The 25,981-nt window shown below is 31.5% G+C and overlaps 1 protein-coding gene across 1 annotated transcript in view; it reads right to left on the bottom strand.

The window, feature by feature from the left end:
- The window catches only part of LOC127737262 (CD109 antigen-like), a 67,410-nt gene that overhangs the window by 8,738 nt on the left and 32,691 nt on the right, over positions 1–25,981 (bottom strand). Inside the window, exons 16-30 of the mRNA XM_052247818.1 lie at positions 24,395–24,544; positions 22,904–23,017; positions 22,090–22,150; positions 18,986–19,133; positions 12,549–12,666; positions 12,031–12,144; positions 11,026–11,115; positions 9,989–10,126; positions 9,131–9,269; positions 8,376–8,552; positions 6,294–6,375; positions 4,767–4,923; positions 3,260–3,349; positions 2,493–2,670; positions 498–718 (exon numbers count right to left, since the gene is read on the bottom strand). Of these exons, the coding sequence (XP_052103778.1) occupies positions 498–718; positions 2,493–2,670; positions 3,260–3,349; positions 4,767–4,923; positions 6,294–6,375; positions 8,376–8,552; positions 9,131–9,269; positions 9,989–10,126; positions 11,026–11,115; positions 12,031–12,144; positions 12,549–12,666; positions 18,986–19,133; positions 22,090–22,150; positions 22,904–23,017; positions 24,395–24,544 (1,977 nt within the window). The remainder of the gene's footprint in view (positions 1–497; positions 719–2,492; positions 2,671–3,259; positions 3,350–4,766; positions 4,924–6,293; positions 6,376–8,375; positions 8,553–9,130; positions 9,270–9,988; positions 10,127–11,025; positions 11,116–12,030; positions 12,145–12,548; positions 12,667–18,985; positions 19,134–22,089; positions 22,151–22,903; positions 23,018–24,394; positions 24,545–25,981) is intronic.

Here is a 25,981-nt window from a genome sequence, read left to right as displayed (position 1 = left end):
GTTGTATAATAATTGAGGGGCCTCAGTGGTCGAGTGGTGTAAGTAGTCGAACTACTGTAACATTAGCCTGTCAACACTGAGGTTGTATGTTCGAATTCCACACGTGGCAAGCGCGCTTGACTCTATTCTTAAATGACAAGGATTGCCAGTTTTCCAACCGTAGTTCAATGGTTCACTCCGGGCACTCCGGCTTCCTCCAGAAATAAAAACTGATCGCCAGGAAATAGCACCAAAGTGCTGAAAGTGGCATAAAACACGAGTCAATCAATCTAAAATGTATGTAATAAACCATGGTCTATTTTTTTTAACATTGAATGCTATGCCCAATTCCGAATTATATATTTACCAATAATGATACAAAATAAAATAATCTATGAGTTTGACTGTCCCTCTGGTATCTTTCGTCCCTCTTTTGAAAGAAATCTAAATATTCTATAGAAAGGTTATAGTTTTTAAAATTAGTGTATAAGTTTAAGTCCGTAGTAAGGGTATTATACCTGTGTAGAAATGAATCCTCCTCGTGGATTTCTCTGTTTACCTAACCATTTCATTATCCGAATGCCATTGTCTGTATCGTCTTTGAGATTGTATCCTAACAGGATATAAGAGGTCATTTCGACATCTATAGCTCTGACTTTAGTTTGTGGTGGTCTCCAGGATTTCCAAGGTTGTAATTTGTCTGCTTCAGTTTCAGGTAATGTCCAGTATTTTTCACCGCCTTTAAAGTTAAAAGAACGTTTTTTTTTTTCTAAATAAAATTTTATCATATCATTTTTCTTAGTATACATAGTAAGTTGTATTTTCACCCCTCAAATAAAAGTTGTTTTCATCCTTTAAATACTAGCATTATTTGAAAAATTGATTTGAACATAAAATACTTTTCATCTTTTTATCTAAGTTAAAGGAAATTAAAGACACCTGCACAAATTCATCCAATACGGAATCATACAGCATAAATTTAATTGAAAACTCAAAATTAACAAATAATTGGGCCAAATACGACTTAGCCTCCATATCTTAAGTAAGAAAAATAATAGCAATTCTAATAATTTAATATTCAATAAAAAGTCATTTTAAGAAATTGATCGTATGAATGATATTTCATGTGCGCACTATTAGGATGGTGATATCAACATACAACATTACAAAAGTAGTATACAACAATAGCAGACATGTAAACATACTAAAATCATAAAATCTTTAAACAATTGCTGAGTTGTATTGACCAAGCAGTTGGGTAAATTAATCAAACATCACAGGCTTATAATATGGTAGATCAGCAATGCGTTTCGTCTAACTAATACTAATCAAAGACACTACAATCAAAGATCTTGGACAACCAATTTAAATACGAAGTTAAAGAGCAAATATCATAAAAGCCAAAAATTCCAAGAGAATTTTTATTTGCTTATATTCATTATATGTCATTTATGCAAAAATAAAAAAACAGGAAAAAACGTCCACAGACTAATGGCCAACATACTGAACTCTAACTTGAACAAGGAAATGGAAGACACCACATAATTTGGAAAGAACAATCTAAATGTGTTCGTTTCTACATGACACTAGATAAGTCTACTTTAATATCAAATAACTACCAACAGAGAGACAAGATACTGTCATTCAAAAGTGCAAATATGAAACTGATAAACACAAAATGTGTTCGGCAATGTAATGATCAACACAGACTGTTGAAAATTTGGTGTTCTGATACATTAAAATCCTTCCTTGATAGGGTACCTAATTCTTGATAAACTGATAAAAACAAAATGTGTTCGGCAATGTAATGATCAACACAGACTGTTGAAAATTTGGTGTTCTGATACATTTAAATCCTTCCTTGATAAAGTACCTAATTCTTGATAAACTGATAAAAACAAATGTGTTCGGCAATGTAATGATCAACACAGACTGTTGAAAATTTGGTGTTCTGATACATTAAAATCCTTCCTTGATAAAGTACCTAATTCTTGATAAACTGATAAAAACAAATGTGTTCGGCAATGTAATGATCAACACAGACTGTTGAAAATTTGGTGTTCTGATACATTAAAATCCTTCCTTGATAAAGTACCTAATTCTTGATAAACTGATAAAAACAAATGTGTTCGGCAATGTAATGATCAACACAGACTGTTGAAAATTTGGTGTTCTGATACATTAAAATCTTTCCTTGATAAAGTACCTAATTCTTGATAAACTGATAAAAACAAATGTGTTCGGCAATGTAATGATCAACACAGACTGTTAAAAATTTGGTGTTCTGATACATTAAAATCCTTCCTTGATAAAGTACCTAATTCTTGATAAACTGATAAAAACAAATGTGTTCGGCAATGTAATGATCAACACAGACTGTTGAAAATTTGGTGTTCTGATACATTAAAATCCTTCCTGGATAAAGTACCTAATTCTTGCTGATATGCTGTATTTTTATAAAGAAAGTTAATTTCTTTCAACAGAAAAAAATATTTAAAAATTGCGATAAATACCATTGACTTTTGCCTTTTTCTCAAGTTCAGTCAAAATTGCACCTGCCAACGGATGTTTTGCCAACGACAATGCATAGAATGATATAGCAAGTTCATATACATTAGCAATTGACGCAGGTGCACCATTTGCTACAAACTCTACTGCATTCTTTATAGCTTTGGTTAGAATCACCTGCACCTGAAAGATAGATATTAATTATTTGTTGGTAATATATTCTTCGTAATCTAAATTGTATAGATAGTATGCATACTTCATTAATAATAGCAAGGTTAAACATTCTATACATTTCTTTGCTCTAAGACTTCATTAATAATAGCAAGGTTAAATATTCTATACATTTCTTTGCTCTAAGGTTTAAATATACGATTACCTATAGTTACTTACGTCTACGTCACTTGCACCCTGGTGGATAGTTGTCTCATTGGCAATCATACCAGCTCCATGTTTTGTATTATTAAAGTTCTGTGTGGTTTTCATTGTGATTTGGTTTTACTGTTTTTGTTTTCTGTTTGATCATTTGGATGGTTGGTTATTACAATAGAAATGAAATTCTAATAATCGGTGAATGATGAATAAATCAATTATATCATTCAGCAATTGACAGTAAATATAGTTTATTGCACGGTATCAAAAATAAAAAAAGTTTTTTTTTTTTTTGGATATTTAAAAATCAGAGTACAACCGATCGATGCACCAATTGCAAACTTAGTTTGAGGAGAGAGATTGATTAGCTTGAAACACAACAATTATCCTTACGATTACATACCTCTGTGGACACTTGTTTATTATCTCGTGCTTCAAGAAGTGCAATGAGTACAAATGCTGTCAGACTCCTTTTACTAGACACAGATCCTCCCTTCAAAACGGAAAATTTAAATCAGTATAAACTGTGTATTATAGTTAAACTGTAATGCCCTAACTATAACTACATGTAAATCAATCACAATTTATTGTATAATCAAGATTGTAAGAAGGTATGACAAGGCTACTTTGGACCCCTTGATTTCGAACATCAAAAAGTATCATAAATCTACAAAATAATATCCTTCATCAATATGTTAATGTGTGTAAATTTCTTTTCGATTAAGCCAATTGTTCATTTCTATTTTTTGTCCAAACCCTATATGCAAACGGGTCATTTTTGCTAAGACTTGTCAATTTCAACATGTATATTTCATCATTGTGACATCACAAGTGACCTTTCAGCAAAAGTGAAAAAAGGCGGAAAACAAAGACTGATGACAAGGTTTCAACTAAAATGTCCTCTTCCTTAAATTATTTAAAGAACAAAATGCATATTCAAGGACTACATGAGTTGTACTTATTTGATTAATTGTAATCAACAAAATGTATTCAAACCTAACCTGGTCCAATTTGTCAAGACCGAACAAACGTTGTTCATGTTGATAAGGAGTAAATCATAGTTATTCTATACTTTGTATGACTATCCTTTCAGTTAAGACATAAACAAATAATGACGTTCCCAATTTTTTTGTTGAAGATATGAATGATGAATCCAGATGTCCAATATACATACACTAGTATAGAATTGATAAATTAAAGGACAGTTGGTATTTTATTTGAAATGCAGAATAAGTATCAGTTAGGACAGATACTCCAGCCAAGTTTGATAATTCTAAACATTTGGGCTATATATCTATCAAAGGAATATACCTGAAATGACTGTGTGTGTGTTAATTAGGTCAAGGTAACATTTAAACTTAAAGCTGTATAAAACAATATAAATGTGTGTTTTTATTTTACATAGATACTCTTTTAACATTTTAACAATATGACTTTTACTATTCCGGGTCAAAACTGCTGATCTCATAGTCTCGATATAAGAAGATGAAAGGTATAAATTACAAAAGCTCTATTTCTAGAAAACAAATGGCTAATAGCATGTAGATAATCACAAATGTCCTTATCGGTTTAGATACAATTGTCATGCGAATTGAATCGTACATGTGTATTAGAAAAGTGTTAATATGTTTTTCAAAAGGCACACGATGACAATCAATACGTTTAAAAACAAAACAATAATAGTAATAGCTTTTTAAATATATCATGTTTTTTGCGCAAATAAAATAGTAAATAATGTGGTATTACATTATTTCAATTACACCTGCAAGTAATGCATAAAGGGTAAATAAAGATACCTATAGAGTTGCAATAACTACTCATTTACCATGAGAATGAAAGTGCAGTACTGAAAATAATAAATATAGATTTATATCTATCATAAATAATTTAACCAACAAATCTGATTGTACCTGCATTTCCTTATGGAGAACAATTCCTGGTTCATTAAAAGCCCCGGATGTTTCTTGTTGCTTTATAATCCATTGAACAGCCTTTGATATGACATTGATGTCAATATAGGTAAAACTTACAGCTTGTGAAAATGATTTGATCACAAAAGCAGTCAACCTATGAAATCGAAAGTTTTCTTTTCAAACATTAAAAAATAACAATGTAAAAATAAGAAGATTTGGTATGATTGTCGACGAAATAACGTCCCGGAGTGAGAGAAGTTAATGTTTTAATTCCCGGTCGTGTCGATCCAACGACTTGAAAACTGATATTGGCTGCTCCCTGCCAAGCACTCAACATTAAGAGTAACACAAAAAAAACTTAACAGCTCAGGATCTGAACAAAAATGCACGCGTTACTGTACGTAACATACCCTATTCGTATTTCAAAGTGTCGGAAAACAGAAAGTTTATTTCTGACATATCCGAAAAGCACAAATATAAAGTCATTCTGATAGAAGTTCTGAAACAAAGTGTGACAAAATTATTTTGTTACGAACGGAGGAACGAACGGATCGACGTACGACAGGACGTACATGGTATTTGCAATACACCCCATATGTAAAGTGGGATATAGACTATTACTGTCGTGAACTCGCACGTTTACTAATCCCCTCAGCGTGTCAATCTAGTCTAAAACAGGGTTCGTGTTTACATTATATTCATATATATATCATCATCATCATCATCATCATCATCATCATCATCATCATCATCATCATCATCATCTTTGATTGTTGTGTCCTTTATCGTTTTCTTTTATTGGTGTATGCTTCTGCATTAATACTAGTTCTAATATTAGTATACGATGTGTGTTTCTGCATTAATACTACCTCTAATATTAGTATACGATGTGTGTTTCTGCATTAATACTACCTCTAATATTAGTATACGATGTGTGTTTCTGTATTAATACTAGTTCTAATATTAGTATACGATGTGTGTTTCTGTATTAATACTAGTTCTAATATTAGTATACGATGTGTGTTTCTCCATTAATACTAGTTCTAATATTAGTATACGATGTGTGTTTCTCCATTAATACTACCTCTAATATTAGTATACGATGTGTGTTTCTGTATTAATACTGTTTTAATATTAGTATACGATGTGTGTTTCTGCATTAATACTAGTTCTAATATTAGTATACGATGTGTGTTTCTGCATTAATACTAGTTCTAATATTAGTATACGATGTGTGTTTCTGCATTAATACTACCTCTAATATTAGTATACGATGTGTGTTTCTCCATTAATACTACCTCTAATATTAGTATACGATGTGTGTTTCTGCATTAATACTACCTCTAATATTAGTATACGATGTGTGTTTCTCCATTAATACTACCTCTAATATTAGTATACGATGTGTGTTTCTCCATTAATACTACCTCTAATATTAGTATACGATGTGTTAAAAGATTTCCAAACATACAGATAATGTGCACATTGGTGGGATTCTCAGGCATTATATTGAATAAATCTTACCACGTAGCTCCACTTTTATCATTATTTCCGAAGGCGCTGAAAGATCCATCGTTATGAACATATGAAAGTTCTCTCTGGTAACCTAATTAAAAAAGAATGTTAATAAAGATCATTATAAGAAATAAAAAGTGCAACTTATTTATAGCTAATTAATATCTGCCAGGCATGAAGCCTTAGATGGATATGGCTATATTTTTATGTCCTTTTTGGTTTATAGCTCTTCAACGTTTTCGGTCCTTAAACATCCTTGGCTTTCAAATATTTGGCTTTGAGAGTTCCTGATGAAGGTAAATCCAGGAAAGCGCTTCGGACGCATAAAATTTATAACGTGTTATTTACATTTTTTACAGCACTGAGTCGATACCTCTGCTGGTGGATTATCATTCCCCGTGTGTATCATCAGCTCAGTAGTCAGTACTTCGGTACTGATGTGATTTAGAACAAACCTTTCTAGAATTGCCCTTTATAAATTAGGAAATTACACAGAAGCTAAGATATCAACTCCCAAAGGCAAAGTTGGCCTTATATGGATTTGGCTATATTTTTATGTCCTTTTTGGTTTCTAGCTCTTCAACGTTTTCGGTCCTTATACATCCCTGGCTTTCAAATATTTGGCTTTGAGAGTTCCTGATGAAGGTAAATCCAGAAAAGCGCTTCGGACGCATGAAATTTATAACGTGTTATTTACATTTTTTATGAAGACTGATCTGTAAAGGCGCTAATCATGTAAAAATAAGAAGATGAGCTATGATTGGCAATAATACTCTCCGCCAGAGACCAAATGGCGTAGAAGTTAGCAACTATAGGTCATCATATGGCCTTCAGAAAATGAGCAAAACTAATACATCATATCAAGCTATATAATGGTTCTGAAATGAAAAATGTTATACGAGAAAACTAACGGATGATTATGTTCAAAAGAATAAACGGAAAACAAATACGATATATAGCAACACACGGCAACCACTGAATAAATCATGTTATCACGTTATGTAATATTTTGTTTAGCAATCTATGTTTTGTACGACGACTCGTGGACACAAAACGCCAATGACTGTTGTGGGTCACATGTCAAAAAGTAAAATAACAAAAATAGACCCCAAAGAAAATTCAAGACGGAAAGTCCCTTATCAAATGGCAAATTTAAAAGCTCAAACACATCAAACAAATGGAAAACAACTGTCATATTCCTGACTTGGTACAGGCATTTCCTTATGTAGAAATTTTGTCAAATTATTCTTAGAATCAACTATCTCATGAACAATGTACAGAATATAAACGATTATATTTCCCGAATTTCAAAATGCCGAATTCCAAAATAATCATGAATAATATGACGGATGTACTGCTGAAGTTTACAATAAGAGGTTTAATCTGTTTCAAAAAGTTACAGCATTTCATATCATTGTAGAAAACCTTCCAATGGTGAGAGAACGACAATACCATACTTTTTTTTTCTTTATACGACGTTCTTTATTTTTAATTACATCGAAACATCCCTTAAAATCTGTTCAATATGTAGTAATTCCAAGAGGCCAGCTAAGATTTTTAATATCGGTCAAACAATTAATTTTATTTGCTGTTATATACAAGCCGAAAATCGGACGTAAATTTTGGTTGCTAAAACGTTTTGACCAATCGAACATTAAAACATTGATTTTTGTTGAAGCATATATGTCTTTAACATTCGTTCCTGGTTATCTCGCGTTCAATTTTTATTCATAAACAATACTTTTGATACGATAATGATATCGCAAACCGTTCAATGTTAAATGAAAACAAGCATGCTAGGTTAACGTTCTACTTTTTAGCCCTAATTTGGCATAAGTTTTAATTGAATGTTGGTCGGGTTGTTGTCTCTTTGACATATTTCCCATTTCCATCCTCTATTTTATATACAAATTGCGGATTCAACAGGCGTAGAGGGCGTACCTCCACTCACCCTTTTTTAAAGATGGAGATGGAAGTATCTGTTTTTGGCATAAGTCGTAAAATGAAATTGCAGTAATTTTTTCTCCATCTAGGCTAATAACGCCCTCCTATCCTTGTACGTTTGATCTTCTATAAATATATTTGCTTTACCTCCCTCTAAAATGTTTTTCACTCTATTGAGTACATCATTTGTAAGTCTGTTTGTTGTTCTCAGGTAGGTGCTGACGTAAACGTTTGGAGCAAATCTAATCATATTCTGTTCTCCACAACCGTATGAAATCTGAAGAAGATCCTCCAGTCCCGCTAGTGTTGCTCCTAACAGGTCGCCTGTGAAAAATTTGTTACAGTTATGGTTAATTTTGTTCTCTTAGATTAATGTTATACTGATTTACAGATGATAATACAAGAAATGAACATAATGAAACATTCCGAAACTGTGTTGTTTCAAGTGAACGGCAATGTTTTCGACTTTACAATGGGTTTAGGCGTCACTTACGGATGTACAACGTACCTTATGGAATAGAAAGGTTAATTTCTGAATTGGTTCATTCTCTGTGACAAAGCATTGCGTGTAATGTATTCTAGTAATTCACAAGTAACACAATAGTTCTACTATATTTTTCTCTATTTCTTTTCTGACTTTTTTCATTTTAATGTTTTTTTTAACGTTTTACCATGTATTTGGTGTTTTGTAAAAACAGCAATGGAACAATCTTTTAATTTTGTTAGATTGCCTCATTTAAACGTATACCAGTATGCCAATTTTCTTGTTACTTTCTTATTGTATTATAACATGACTTGTAAAGATACCCGACGTTAAATCTATAATTGAAACTGTTAATATAAGAAAAATGTGTTGTTAAAATGAATACTTATAGTTTAATATAATTATATTTCATACTCACCAATCACTTGAATTTTGATAAATTCTGAATCTTCAACAAGATTTGCCGGGAAAGACAAAGGAATGGTCTCTGTAAACCCTCCTCCTTGTCGGAGGTCAATAAGTAATGGAACGTTGTAGTTTTGTTTTATACCTTCTGCCTACAATATTAATTACCTATATCTAATTCATGGCATCATTTTACACTTACTCAATTTACTGTGGTTGTAACCGAATATGTTTAGCTACATGGAAAGACGATCTCTATCAGATTTGAAGGAAACTTTTTATTAAACACGAAAACAAGACACAAAATGTATTCATTTCACAAATCAAATAAATTCTTATAACGTTCCAACATGTTTTCATAATTTAAGACTTCGTACCAGACGTAAAGTAAAAAAAATCGAGAATAGAGATGTAAAACAATTTAATAGGTGGCACACCATTCTTTGATTTCAAGCATTCATAGCTCTTTTGTCTTTAGTTCAAATAACGAGAAAGCCATTTTATGGCAATGCAGTGTGCTGAAAATTGCAACATAGGATATGTACCAAAATTGGTACTTCAGATCCAAAAACCGGTCAAAATAAACCCTTCTTTTTAAATTTCATGCAATGTTTTTATTATGCAAATTTACCCGTTAAAATATATTCTACAATGTTTACCGGTCATTCATCGGCTTTCATGTGAACCCAAAATAGCCAAAATATTTTGCATACTTTTGAAATTAAGCCTACGCCTAAGAATTATTTTGTTTTTGAAAGTATTTTTTTGGTTTATTCTTTCTGACCGGACCCGAATTTGTGGTGTTACACATAAAGCAACAAATAGTGGTAAATTTTAATAATCGATCTGCTTATATAAATCATAAAATTACCTCTATCAGGAATTCACGCTGAACAGCATCGGCACCAATAGTAGATCTTGCAGTTCCGTCCAAAAGTATTTTACCAAGAGCTGTTGGTTTAAGAGGAAAATACACAGAATCCACACTGTTTTTCTTCACAAATACAGACTGCAATCATTTAAAAAACGATAATCAATTATGTTGGATAAATAGGATGAAACATGTTCGCTATGCCCGTGTCTGAAGGGACGTTTAAGATTTCAATTAACGTTATCTATTATAACTTGTAAATTATTAAGTCAGGGGTTTTTTTTGGAACGTATGTTTTTACTGCAAAATAAAACATAATTATATATAACGTCATTATACAAAGTCATGAGTTTCTCGTGGTGTTTAGGACGTCTTAACATTAACTCCATATGATGTTCACTGATTGATACAGTTTCTCTGGGAGGAATTTTTTTTGATAAGTTGTAAACGAATTTGAACCAGCTATGTCTATTGTTCTTATGTTAATTGTTTTTATTTTGTTTTTCGAACTGATCTTTCGAGTTCAACCATTAACAACTGATTTCTACAAATTGTTCTTATGTTGTGCTGTAACACAACTGTAAGGAGGATGGTTGGTTGGTATCTAGTGAATAGTGGTCCCATTGGCAATCATACCACATCTTTCTCTCTTTATATCTTATATACAAGGAATGTATATTTAAAACGATAATAAAAAAGATTTCATGGTATGGAAATATGAATAAAACAACAACAAACAAACAAAATAAATACAAAAATAAGGATAATTTCTGATGAGACAACTATCCGCCACAGATAGAATGACAAAGATGTCAATAATTACATGTCTCTTACTGTACACAACAATGAGCAAAATAGATACCGTATACGTGCAGTAAGCTGTAAAAGATCATTCTTACTTGAGTATTTTGATGTTTTATAAATGATGATGCATAGTATACATATTCATTGATACTATACGCTATCCAGTATAAATGGTTTTTATACTATCAAATATTTTGTGCAACAGCATCGGGTTACAATCATAACACAGTTACCTTTGTCCAACCGTCTGAGCCTGGATTGAAGTCGTTTCCGTTTGCATCAACAAAGGTAAAGTTTACATTGTTAGCAAGTTTCACAGAAACCTGGAAGTATATTTCATATTAAATTTCCAAAAATATAGAAATAACCTTGAATTCAATGTAGTGTAACAATCTCCAAATGATAAATTTTCAAAATACGCAATTGTTATCATTTTGGACTTGTCAAGACTTTGAAGAGGTAGATGATTTGTATTGTCCCATTCCGGAATAATGCAACAACATATTTTGAAGACGCCTGGTTATAACCACAAAGGTAAATTTTTCTGCCTAGTTGTACCTTTTCGAGTATATTGATAACAGAAAAAAAAGGGTAATTTGTAAAGAAAAGGTTACCTAGATCATCAGTAATTAAAAAGATAGATATTATCGAAATTGAAATACGGTATATTTGCACTCAAGAAGGGTATGATCACCTCTCAATTTATGTGATTTATATCTGACAATCAGGTAAAGTTCCAAAGTTAAATGATGAATAACGTTTGATGACATCTTCCGTCTAGCTGGCTTTTTGTAGCTAGGTTTCTGTACCAGTGCATTATCTCCATGCATTCTTTTATTTTTTCACCCTAGATTACAGCAGCTATATATATTGATATTTATCTATATGTATAGCTTGAATGTTTGTTTGATTGATTTATGAATTGATTGGTTAGTTAATTGATTACTGATTGCTTTACGTCCGTTGTGTTTACTTGACCAAGGTCAAACATATAATACGTATATATATATATATATATATATATGTGTGTGTGTGTGTGTGTGTGTGTGTGTGTGTGTGTGAGTATAACAAAATATACAACTTAATTCATATCAATTAAATCAATGGAACAAGTGCATTTAGGATATTAAAATATAAATTGCATCTAAATTATTGGGAGCCTTTAAAATCAATGGTTAAATGTACTTTAACATAACTTATACATTTGATATTTTGTAGCTAAGCTAATGAATTTTCACCTGTTGATCTTGGTTTAAGTAATTGAAAACTGTGACTTGGACTATGATAATTTCACCTCGTATGGCGGAAAATGGAAGTTCAAAACGCATGAAAAACCTTTGGAAAGTTGTTAACTGAAATAGAATGTGTTATCATTACTAGTTGTATGTCTGTTATACATGTTACAAGTATTGCTCATGAATGGAAACTTCCAACAATTATGTTTGCATAATGTAAATTAATTATGCTGGTTTTAAAAATGAAAAGATGACATAACATAAGATACTAAACAAATACTGTAAGAATTTGTTAATGACATTGAAAACGTTTTCCTTCTACGATTTGATTAAACATTATGTTTTCGTATGCTTTATTTTTTAACTAGAAAAACAAATGTTCTGTCTTCCAGGTTCGTGCTCAATTTATACAAGATCTACATGACAACCAGACCAAAATGATTCATAAACATAAATTTGTCTTTAAAATCAGGATTCATTTTGATTGTAAACTCTTCTTCACAATGAAATATATTGGTTACATTAGCAGTATTTGCAGCAACTCCAAGACCCGATCTGGGATTAACAGCAAAAGCTGATGCAATCCATTCTGTTATAGTGTCAGGAGCTGTCGCTCTTATTGTTGCTGTTCCATCAGAACTGAAATTAAATTGATATTTATTATTGATTATTATATTTCATTATAGCATAATTCTCAAATCATTTAGTTATTATTCCAAATTTGATTAGAATAACACTTTGGCACAACATATTATTTTGATAAGAACGATTCTTCGTATATCTCAACGTATATTGCATGTCTGTACTCGCTCAGAAACAAAAGAACAGCTCGGCATGCATTTTTTTTTCTAAAAATAATACATATACGTAAATTTCATATGAATCAACGGAGAAGTGTTGATAACATCAATCACACAGCACTACGGCGACTTAAAACAAAACAAAGATATCTTGAAGTCAATACACTGTAACTAAAATAAAACAGGGTAAATATTGTTGTGTACGTATGCTAAGTTTATATTATATTCTGGTTACTCGAAAATGTAATTCGTTGTTGGTAATGTCATACTTAACTTACATTAATATAAAAAAGGAGATGTGGTATGATTGCCAATTTAGTAACTATCCTGCAGTCCGAACGACGTTAACGTTAGCAACTATTGGTCATACCTTCAAAAATGATCAAACTCCATACCGTTGTTGACCTATAAAAGCTGCGACATGGCACAACATGAAACAATACAAATGAGAACAATAAACAAGAAACAAATATGACAGACAAAAACCAACAATCTGATTGAATAGAATAGAGAATGGAAACGGGGAAAGTGAACTATACTTCGCTTACTAGGATCTGACAACGCTTTGTTAGATTTTCTGTCCTTCGGTTTTGTCCTAATGACAGAATTCAAAATTAAAACATCGTCGGTGCTGTGATCAAGCCATTTTTTAGCTACAGGTAGTCGAATATTTTTTTTTCTCTTTTTCAATTTGTTTTTCTTCATACAAGCTTCTGTAAGACATTTATATAGAGACGAGAACTATAACAACTTTGGATAAGTCATTTTAACAAACTTATTAACTTTAACTTGTGTTTAATATAAATAAGAAGATGTGGTATGAGTACCAATAAGACAACTCTCCATCCAAATCTCCATCCAAATCATCCATATCTATCATATTGTATTGTATTAGTATTTATAATTGCCTAAGGAAAGACTGATTGGAATAGCATTTCAAAAAAGTGTGGGATCAACTTCGATATCAATAATCTTGAACCAAATTTTATTCAATAACTTAAACAAGCATAAGATACTGATGAAAAACTTCCAAAATCCTTATCAACTGATTGAATTTGATATATAATTTTTCAAATTTATTCATGAATAGTATTTTTTGTACATTTTGATTTACAAAGGCACTATTTGCAAATGTATATCTAAAATAAAGTAGCTGTTCGGTCGATTTTTTTTATTTTTTTTTTTTTTTATTTTAAAGGTAAATAGCATGCCAAAGTTGACAGTAGATGATTAAAATGGTGTATAAAGTTTCTTTCTGCTGGTCATAAAACACATAATTAGTTTCATGATATAAGTTCTCCAATCCTCACTACACATTCAAAGTATTTTTTGTATAAACATTGACGGATCGAAAAAAGGAGGGGCGGTGTTGGACACATGATCCTATCAGCTAAAATACCAAATTATAAGTACATAGTATCGTCAATTGTATGTAGGACCATACGTTCTCATTAAAGTTTAGCAATATGTTTTAATTTATATATGAAAAATAAATCAATGTAAGAATCGATTAAAAAAACTTCAAACCAAATCTTTGTACCTATGACAGAATATAGTTTTATGTAATTTGTTGTAAATGTATCCTCACTTTGAAATTTAGCATATTTATAACATTCACTGAAATCTCAAAGGTAACGGAAAATTCAGACACAGCGAACGAATATGCACAACCTCATGAGGGGTCAAAGGAATATCACAGTCCAAAACATGAACATTTACAATAGGGAACGAAAAATCGTCTTAGTTGGTTAAAGTCTTCTCTATCATTTCCAAAGTAATTATTCATTATTTTAAAACCAGACAACGAAGTGTGTATTTTTTCAAGAAATATACCAAGTCATATTTAATTCTATTTTGTTGCAATTTGTGCATAAACAGCTTTTTGGAGGATTCATTCTTTTGCAACTTTGCTACACAGCGACATTTCATGTGTGCAGTGAAGTCGGGAATATAAATTAATATTATAAATATAGAAATAAGATGATGTGGTATAATTGCCAATGAAACAACTCTTCACCAGAGACCAAATGACATAGAAGTTTACAACTATAGGTCACCGTACGGCCTTCAACAATGTACAAAACACATTCCGCATAGTCAGCTACAAAACACCACAAAAAGACAAATGTAAAACAATTCAAAGATTTAATCTAAGATTAAAATATCAATCAGTACACATCCAACTTCCAATGGATATATTGTAAAGACGTCATTAACAGTCAGAGAAAAACATGATCTTCTCCAATGTCAAGATACATTTATCGACAGATCGTATAGCCATGGGTGTTCAAATGGATATAAAAATAATATTTAGTTTGATTTTAATTTACTGATAACAAAATATATGATTACAGTGTTGAATTGGTAACCTTTTAGAATAAGTTTATTGAAGGGATTGATAAGTTTACCCGGATCGTATCTAAATTTCCGGGCTCGGTTAACAACTTATCCTTAAAAATAAGGATGAGCAATCCCGATTGAAATAATTTTTCTAAAGGAAGGACTAAACTTTCAATCCAAATATTTGTATCTATGGAAGAATTTAGTAAAGATTTTAAGTAATTTGTGGTAACGAAAGCACGTATACTTGTGCCACAGAAATTGGATATTTGTCTATATATTTCTTTTTAACTTTTTCTATTCAAAAACAACCTTCGATGAAGCCGAAAAGAAAAGGCATTACTTGAGTATCGAATGCTATATTTTTACATAGCTTATCAAGTCGAGTGGTCTAGGTCGCTAGCCATAGTGCAGGCGATGTTGCAACTATGCAACAGAAACAGGTGTTCGAATCTCGCTGAAGGCAAAATTGGCTAACGGAATTTTGCAGGTCTACATTATTGGCTTAAATTTAATACAAAGTATATATTTATTGTGGTGTAAGCCCTGTGTAACATGGGGTTATGCAATGGAGAAAGTCCTTATAAAATTAGCGTCCTTCACGACAGACAAAAATAGCTGATCTGTAGTAAACAATCCCTTTGCCTTCATCATGTACATTGTTACAACCCTAGATTAAGATGAGTAGTAAGGTCATTCCTTGACTAACGAAAGCTATATTATATATAGCCGATTTGGTCGAGTGGTCTGTGACTCTGAACACACTACAGGCGATGTTGCAACGATGTCAAAGAAGTAGGTGTTTGAACATCGCTTAGAGAGCAGGTCTAACGTGGTTGGGCTAAATTCCAGCCGAAGTTTATATTGAGTGTGGTTATCAGATGGAGAAAGTCTTAATGTTGTAGCATACTTGGACGTATATATTCATGACAGAACAATAGCATGTGATCTAAACTGTGTTCTAGTGTCTAGCTTAGTATATATTTATATTCCGTAAACCAACTTATTTTCGAGGATACTTTATTTCGCGTTTAGCTCTTTCTAGCCATATCGCGGTTATTTAATTTCGCGATTTTCAAATTTACTTGACGTAGCTAAATAAGGAAAAATCCAAGTTTTACATACTTGCGTTATTTTTCTACTCGCGAAAGTCGCAAAAAAAATCGCTCGCGAAAATTAGTCGATTTACAGTACCTATATGAAGCTATTTCCTTTCTGAACGATATGTATTTATTTTGAATAAACATCCAAGTTTCAATGAAATGTGCTTAAAGACATACAATAATGATCTGTGTAAGGTCATTATTTACCATGATTAGAAAGGGATACTACAGTTTGTGAAACATTTAATTCATTAGAAAGTAATCGCTTGTTGTTCCAATTAGATTTGACTGGACAATATTCTGTTTGATATTCATCAAAGGGTTTACACACAATTCATTCCTCTATTTATAAGATTGAAATACTAGATGCAAAAAAGGTCTTTAACGTTGAAAGATTATTGAAAACCTAAAGGTTTTTGGATTGGGACAATTTGCGGTATCTAAAGTTTCTCTTGATTATGACCATAAGTTACATGTATTTTGGGAATTATTCTATTTTACAAAAACAAGTAAAAGGTTATTTCGGTTAATTGTGGCACAAATTTGGAATGCTCATTCTTAATATTCTGTCTAACATGTAAATATATGGACGTTTCAAAAAAAGAATGCATTTATCTCTTTTATTGCGATATTACTGATTGAATACTTTCATAATAGTTAAACATTTGTAAAGAGAGCACATAAAATCTGCGAAATACGTTCTCAAATTTGTCAAAACATCATCCAATTTCAATTTCATATCCAGACTTTTCTTTTAAAATAATATTTATCATGTTGCTAATACATAAAATTCCGTTTTAATGATGTAACATAACATGGTCACCAAATTCGTTTTCCCAGTATACTTGATTCAAAGAAGTGGTGATAGTAAAAAATACCACAGAACGTCGAAATAAGCGTAATTCCATCGCGTTGAATTCTGTTAAACGTATTTTTTCAAAACATTTTTTCAATACCAAATAGGTAACTGATCGGTAAATACACCAAAATAAAGGCAACAGTAGTATACCGCTGTTCAATAGTCATAAATCAATTTAACTGAATCAAATCCGGGCCACAAACCAAAACCGAGGGAATCACATCAACTATAAGAGGAAAACAACGGAACAACATAAACACTGAACTGCTACAAAAACAAACGCCAACATACATAGAAACGGACTATTCGATAACAACTGCCATATTCCTGACTTGGAACAGGACAGGAAGGAAGTCAATGACCATATTATTATTCTAAATCATTAAAACGGAATTTGTGTAAAATCTGTGACAAAGCCCATTTAACTTTTAACATTGTCTTTAATAGACTTATTTAGCGCTGGTCGGTGAACATATGATTATTTTACATCATTAAAACGGTAATTAATGTATCATCAACATTTTTTTTTTAAATTCTTAAGATTTGAAATTGGAAATTTTTTCGACGATTCTATATGTATTCTATACAAATATTTACCTACTGTGAAAGTATTCAATCAATGAGAGTATCAAATATCTGCCACAAACATTCCCTAAATGACAAAATATTTCCAGAGATATAACCACTGACGAGGGTCTTGATTTGGGGAAGTCATATAATTATACTGCAAGGGTGAAACTAGTTTTCTTATATCTCAATCCTTCCTTTTTTCCTTTCGAGGTGAAGAGGTACATATAATAACATACAATAAAAATCAGAATACCGCACTTATCATCAGCCTGTCCATCAACCGTGATTTCTTTTTCTAGAGAAAACTTTGGTTAAATAGGCAGTTGAAGTAAGATCACATTTTATTTTCGATTTGTCCGTTTAATTTAGTTAAGCTTGAATGGGCTAACTACTATTACATGAAACTGACTTCAGTTCACAAACCAATGAGGTAAGAATGTTTTTGTTTTTTAACACATTATGTAAACTACTTCATTCATTTATTCTAATTAGTAATGCTAATATATATTTGTTTTGTGTCTAGTAGTAAAAATCGACAACTTGTCTTATAGATCTAATGAAAATAGTGTAGATAATTGTATTTGAACTAATCAATTATAGAAACTAATTAAGAAAAGAATTGTTATTTGGAAAAGTTGTCACAATAATAGTTTAAGTACGTGACACGATGACATTAAAAAGATACCATTTGCCATTCCTTGGTCAAGGTATCTTTTGAACGTGCTAATCATAATCCATTGTATAATAACCACGTAACGGTATGATAAACAAAACCGCAAGTCCAAATATGAATTAAAAATATGCTCGCACTTTCTGATGTAAATGTAGACACTGTGTCTGCTCAGTCCATCCTTAACTCTAGTATAAACGGACAATATCATTGTTTTTACTATAAAGTCATCAGAACAGATATTGTTTAATATATCATTCCTTACCTTGTTGTTTTACTGACCCATATCCATGTTTCCGGAAATTTCTTTCGTGTTCTCCCAACAGATGTCAATTGAGCAGACCCTGCCGCTTTTCTGCTAGAATGCCAACCTTAATGTTATAAATTCATCATGATGATAGTAAAGAATATAGTAAAGCACTATCATCATGTTCTATTTACCCATAGACATGTTTTGGGGAACAACTTTCTTAATCGGAATGGAAACACAAAGCCTAATGTACTGCGTGTCGTAGAAGCCAACAACACAGGCGGTGATTCAAATCCTGAACTTTTTAAACCAAACAGGCAATCTCAACATACAGACAGCAATTAGTGTCAAATGATGCATTCTCACCCTGTTGTGCTGTTTACCCATAACCACGTTTCTGGAAAGTTCTTTCGTGTTCGTGTTGGAACAGCAAGGGGTCCGCCTCCGCCGCTTCCGCCTCCGAAAGCTGCAAAACTTAAATTAGGTTGCCCTGGTGCTCCTGGTACTCCTAGCCCTAAAAAAACACTCCGGCTGAAATTAAATTCATTCTCGCCTTGTAATAGTATTTATCATCTTGTTTCGAGTTGATTTTCCTTCTTTGCTCAGATTTTTTAAATAAAAAAAATAAGAAGACGTAAGTTGATTGCCAATGAGATTACTCTCTACCAAAAACCAAATGATATAGAGGTTAATAACTACATATCACCGTGCGGCCTTCAACAATGAGCAAAACCCATGCTGCATAGTAAACTTTAAAAACTAACACTTATTCATGTAGAAAATCTTTTAAAACACCTTTTCTCACAACAATTCGTATTTATCAGAATCATAGCTTTAAAGAAATCACTACATGCACTCTACCTTTTCTTATACAGTACATTTATTACCAACCCCGTTTTCAATTTTTAAAGAATTTGAAGACAAAGACTTTAATTATTGTCAGCTTACCCTATGTGCATGTTTTCTTACATGAAAAGACTAGAATCTGGTGAAAACTTTCATATCATCAACTTATTCTAGTATATAAATTCTTACACTACAAAACTCCTGATTATCTGAAAAAGTTGTGTATTCAGAACTCTGAAATTTATGAAAGAAATTTAAGATCCGTCTCAAAAAAACAATTAGGTAGTAATTCGGCCAAACACGAATTTAATGAAAAAATCTTTTGCATACAATTCTGTAATTCTATGGAATATCTTACAACAAATATAAAAACATTAACATCTTTATGTTTATTCAAATCTAAATGCCTCAAATATTTCTGTAAAACCACACAATGATAGATTATTAATCAACTTGAACACTATGAATGATATTTATCTTATGTATGTATACTGCTTGTTGGTTTTATTGTTTATTTGTATGTACTATATCATTTTGTACTTACTTTATGAGGGCCCAGGTAAGATTTGTGACAACTAATTAAGTTACCCTCTTTAAATAAAGAATATTATTATTATTATTATTATTATTATTATTGGTAATCGACATCTCTCGAAATTTGTAATCGTTACACACTGCATCAGTATATGTTCCTTGCTTAAAATTTATTTATGAACGAAATATTGTTCTAATTAATATGCGGTTTTTTAACAAGTGTAAGCGTTCTTGGCATTGTCCGATATTAGACAGCATATGTTAAATGTTCATAAATTGGAAATAGATACTCTTGTTTTGGGTTTTTTTTTTCAAGTACCAGACAATTGATAGCGTATGAATATGAAAAAGTTCATCAGTGGCCTTATATGACCGACACTCTAAAAATTTACAGTTGCATTAAATTATATCTGTATCAGGCCAAAGAAACAATCGAAATTTTTCATTTTGGTATATGTTCATTCTATAATAAAGATTTCCATTCTTCACTGGATTTCCGACTGATTAGACCCCTTCTTTTAAAAAAGACGGACGAATTAAAACATCTCATCTAGTCATCTAGTTAATCATTTTATTCTTGTAGCCAAATGTGACATGTATGCGCATTGCAGATAAAGACAAAATAACCCTTAAATAAACACTTATTTGAAGAATGATACTCTTCAATGTCGATTCCCATGGTTTTCCGAATTCGAAACGTTTTGAATGTTATGAGTGTTATATTAACACCATTCAAATGATAACAAGACGTAACATTCTTAATTATTTAATAATAGAAATAATGTTGGTTTTTTTTTATTTAATATTTGCTGCTGATTTTTAAGCAGTGTAAATTTATGGAAAAAAATGTAGGATATCTCACAACTGATTACTTTTCACCCCTTGTAAATAAACTCATCATAAATACCGCTTTGTCTTCAAATGACTCATCAGTGACGATCGAAACAAAAACGTTTAAAAGGCCAAATAAAGTACAAAATGGAGAGCATTGAGAACTAAAAATCAAAAAACCTGGGGTAGAAAAGTCTTAGTATTTCGAAAATTCATAACGTTTTAACAGTTAATTAATGAATAGAATCAATAATGAGTCATGTAAACACAGAAGTGCTGATTACACAACTGTTAACAAATTCAACAAAAAGAAACTGTTTTGTCAAGTATGGTATGTTGGTGTTTTGTTGGAGGTGGAAGTGTTATTTCAAAAAACGTTAGATTTAAATATATTTTCGGAGTAGTGCTATAGCATACATAATTTCATTTAATTTTAGGAACAACATGCTTGAAAAATATGTCTGAATCTGTAGTCTTCCACTTTCTGTCCTTGTAATTTTTATTTGCTTTCTCGTTTTGTTTATTTATACTTTTTCTCTTTATCTTGATTCTTATTATATTGTTAATGATATAATGGGGAACATTGGTACACTGAAATGCCTATATACAATGATTGATTTGGAAATAAAAGTTTAAAGAAAGTAATTTTCAAAACTAAACATAATTGTCCTAAATTGTGTCAGTATACAAATTTTAAGTAAATATTTCATAAGTTCTGATGTAACACAGAAAAAAATATAGCAATGCAAATAACGGAATTGCAGGTTTTCAACAGGATTAGAGCATGAACCTTTGGTCATGTAATATAGGGTTAACGATTTAATATGTGATGAATGTTATCACCGTTATGACCTATTATCGAAATGTTATAAGTAACACGATGGATGTCACCAGTGGAGGACGAAGGTTTTTCCGAAAACTTTGAGCGAAGGGTTGGCTTCGTTTTCCTTGGTTGAGTCCTATCTTGTTTGACAACTATTGTCTGCCTCTTAACATATACCTGGCTATTTAATTGATCGACTGTTTCTTGTTTGAATTCAGTGACATATATTGCAGTTGTTTGTAAGAACAAACTAATAAAGATCAAGAGTTGAATTTGATACGTCAATCTCTGTTGTTATTTTTTAAATGACTATCGTAGTTTGGTGACAGTTTAGGCATTAGGCACCCAAATCTAAGTAATAAACACCATTACACCTTACAGCTTATTCTTTGGGCTGTCATATTGAAATGTTTCCCTAGAGTGTTAAAATACCTACGACTTTGAGGTGGATTATACTGATAAAGCAAAGCATCTGTCAACACATAAACGCCAGCTCCCTGTAAACAAAATATACGAATCTTTAGTGAAAAATAATTGGAAAACAATTCGACAGTTTGAAATTATTCCTGGCAAAAATCCTGTCCATTTTAAGAAAACATGCTTGATGTATAGATTTTAACTCTTGATAACGGGATGACTTTTAATAAATTTAATTGAATATTTTTTCAAAGGAGTATATTACTTGTATTTTTGAAGAAACATTTCCTAAGTATTTAAGAATTATAAATGTTATATGTCTTTTTATTTTTATTTTTTTTTTTGTCAAAAATGATTTATAAACATGAAGAAATAACAGAACTAAAACATGTATCCAAAACTATTTTTATTTTTACGATGCAATCCTTTATCAAAAATACGTCCTACAGGGAAATTAAAATTTTTGTTGTTTTTCGTTTTTCGCCATGGCGTTGTCAGTTTATTATCGACTTATGAGTTTGTATATCCCTTTCAGACGCCGCCCGTTTTGTCTTCATCAGTGACACTCGAATCAAAAAACGTTAAAAAGGCCAAATACAGTACGAATTATAACCATATCAATGATAATTCTTGTCAATGACTAATGGGCTTGTGATACCCTTAAGGAGTAAACCTCAACCAACAGTGGCATCGACCTATTGGTTGTAACTAAACTCGTCGTAAATACCAGGTTTAATAAGTTATTCCCATTTTATTTTATATTTTAGATACTTGAAATATCTTAGAAATTGGGCTTTAATCGAGTTTTTAATCATTTGTACTCTTGTACTCACATTAAAAATCGAGAATGCATCCCTGCCATACACTGGTCTTGGCAACCAAAAATCCCATCCACCAAATCTTGGAAGGAATCCCGAGTTATCATATCCTTGAAGTGCATTCAATACCTTTAAATATTGATAAATAGTTATTGGTAAAGGGGGAACTTATATCATATAAACCGAGAAAACATACGAAAGACATTTAGTGACATTCTTTAGTTAAAATTTCTTGTTTCAAACTTGACATTGCTCAGTTCAAAGTTACATTTTTCTGTTCCAAAATATAACTATTTTCTGTTTAATTTTGATATTTTTCACTTCCATGTTGATATTTTTCAGTTCAAACTTGGAAGTAGGAAGTATAAACTTGGAAATTGGAAATGAAAATTTGGAAGTGTGAAATATAATTTGGAAGAAGGAAATGTCAGATTAAACTGAGAAATTTATCTTTCAACTGATAAATGTCATGTTTAAATTTGTCATTTCGGAGCCTTTAATAACTTGCTAATCGGTATTGGTTTTGCTCATTGTTGAGGGTCGTACGGTGATCAAAAGTTGCTAACTTCTACGTCATTTGCTCTCTGGTGCTGTGTTGTCTCTTGAAAATCAAAGAACATCTATATATTTTTTTTATTTTTATATTAGTACACAGAAATGTTAACTTGGAAGTGACAAATGTCAAGTTGGAAATAAGAAATGTCAAAATGGAAATGAGAAATTAAAACAAAAATATACTGTCCCTACCATTCTTTCGTACAAACATCAGCCGTAAATGAATTTGATGCATCGTGTTTCCTGAGCTGCATCAAATCATTTATCATTAAAATATTTTCTGTTTTGATATTTCATACGTTAAGTTAAGATGTTGAATTTGATTATGTCTTTAATGTGGCTATAATTACTGCAGTACAATTTTTTTAATATATAAAGTTTTTTGACCGGGCCAGCTTTGGTGGTGTCACATCTTACAAAGTCTATCCAAATTATTTTTGCAAAGAATTCCGCTAAAGCCGGTGCTATGGGGCCGTCTTAAAGTTGCAGTGAGGTGATAATTTGATTTTTGGGTTTTATTTTTGTCTGGTGTTGAAGGCCTCATTGTGACTATTGGACGAAGAACAACAATAAAAGAGCTGTTTCTTTGTTTTTAATGTGTATTTTGCTGTGCGTTCATATTGTGTTTTGGATGGATACCCCATAGCCTTTGTTTTTCTATAAACAAAAAGAGTAGATTTTTTTAACTGAGACGCTCATGTTATGGTCCTGAATTTTTACACTCGATCAACATTTACAGATAAACTGTAACAAATCAGATGCTTACATATTAACAATTGTAACGAAGAGAAAAAAATCCAGTTGGAATACCTGTATTTATTTGGTCCTATGTGTGCCTATCAACGTCAGACTCAAACTCTTTATCATAAAAGGTTGTCAATTTTTTTGTACCTTCATGGTTGTGTCTGTAGAGAATTAAGAGTAAGATAGAAAGAAAGTGAGAGAACTTACATTTTGTGTAGTTATATCATTTCCTGATTTCAGTAAAAGGACACTTTTATCGACTGCGAGAACATTGACTAATGAGTTTGGATCAGCAGTCAATTCAACTTGAACTTCATCACCTGGCTTAGCTCGTCTTGAGTTGAAGTTAATAGACACCTACAGGTAACAAAATCATTAATGTATGCAATTTCACATCACATTAGCATTATAGAAGATATCACTTTTTAAATTATAACAAAAAAATCCCTGTTTACTATACTATACTAAAATAGAGATGTTTTTTCCAACATATTTAATCCCGGCATACTTTTATTGTTCCTGTCCCAAGCCATAAGCCTGCAAATCAGTGGTGATAATGATCGTTTTTATTCAATTGATGAAATTTTTCTCTTTTGAGTATTTCTTTAGCCATACAGTGTTTTTATAGGTTACTAAACGGTATTGGAGTTGGTTATAGAAACAAGCAATCTTTTTACCCCCAACCACCCAATCTGTTTGAACATACACCTACCCAAATCTGACTTTACTACATAACATATTGCCACTTATTCTAACCAATGAAATATCAATGAATTCCAAATATTGTCATACTTTTTTCTTTAGTTCACGTTTGCCAGTACGGTAACATGTTCAGATGAACAATGCATTAGCAAAGATTAAAATATATTGAATTGATATGTTTCAAACTTAAAACAAACGAATGATATGGAAGACAGTGACACAATTTGTTAAGAAGACGAATACATTCTTTAACATTGCGACAATTCAGCATCAGTTAATTTGATTATAATCTTGATTTATATGTAAAATTTTTAAATACACGAACCTGAAAATATGCAATTTGCAAACTACACAACGGTATATAAGAGAAGACTTTTTAAATCATTTATACGTTGTTGCGAAAGAACAGACTTCATAGTTTCAATAGTATAGATGGTCTCACAATATATCAGATGCATCTGCATACGAAACCATTTAGTTGTGTCTCGACCTGTGTCTGAGATCTGGCTGTTGAGGCCCAAATTTTGACACTAATGTGTCTCCTCAACGTTTTTATACAGTAATTGGTCAGTCAGTAATATAGAGACAACTGTGATTTCCCTTTTAAACGACGTAGGAGTAATTAGTATCTAAGTCAGCTTGGTTCTGGTAGCTTTTTCTTTGTTTTCTTTTTATTTTCATCACGTAATGTTAATTAAACTTTAAAAGTATGATTAAGATTCCACGTACAGATTTTTTCTATGTTTTAAACTAAGGTGCTTTTAACAAAACAAGAATGTATAAAAGAAATATTTGGCCAATGTTTGTAAGGCAACTGAACAGTTATATTTTTATTAGGTGTAAACTTTAGTATGCAACCTTTTACATTATCCGTGAGAATACGGATGATTCTTTCCAAAGTGATACAGAATGCATTTCAAAAGTTTCAAAACGATGTAGCGTTTTATTCTATTTGATTCAAATTTAGTCCCTCAATTGTTTAGAGTCAGCAACAATATAAACAAAAACAATTATTAGTCAGTATTAATATGACTGTCTAACTTGATTATGACTATAAGTGGGTGTAATCGATAATGTTAAGCTTCTATTATA

The sequence above is a fragment of the Mytilus californianus genome, unplaced genomic scaffold (genome assembly GCF_021869535.1).
Source record: "Mytilus californianus isolate M0D057914Y unplaced genomic scaffold, xbMytCali1.0.p SCAF_4, whole genome shotgun sequence".
Lineage (NCBI taxonomy): Eukaryota > Metazoa > Mollusca > Bivalvia > Mytilida > Mytilidae > Mytilus > Mytilus californianus.
Note: the sequence above shows the minus strand (reverse complement) of the source record. Positions and strands in the feature narration are given on the sequence as shown.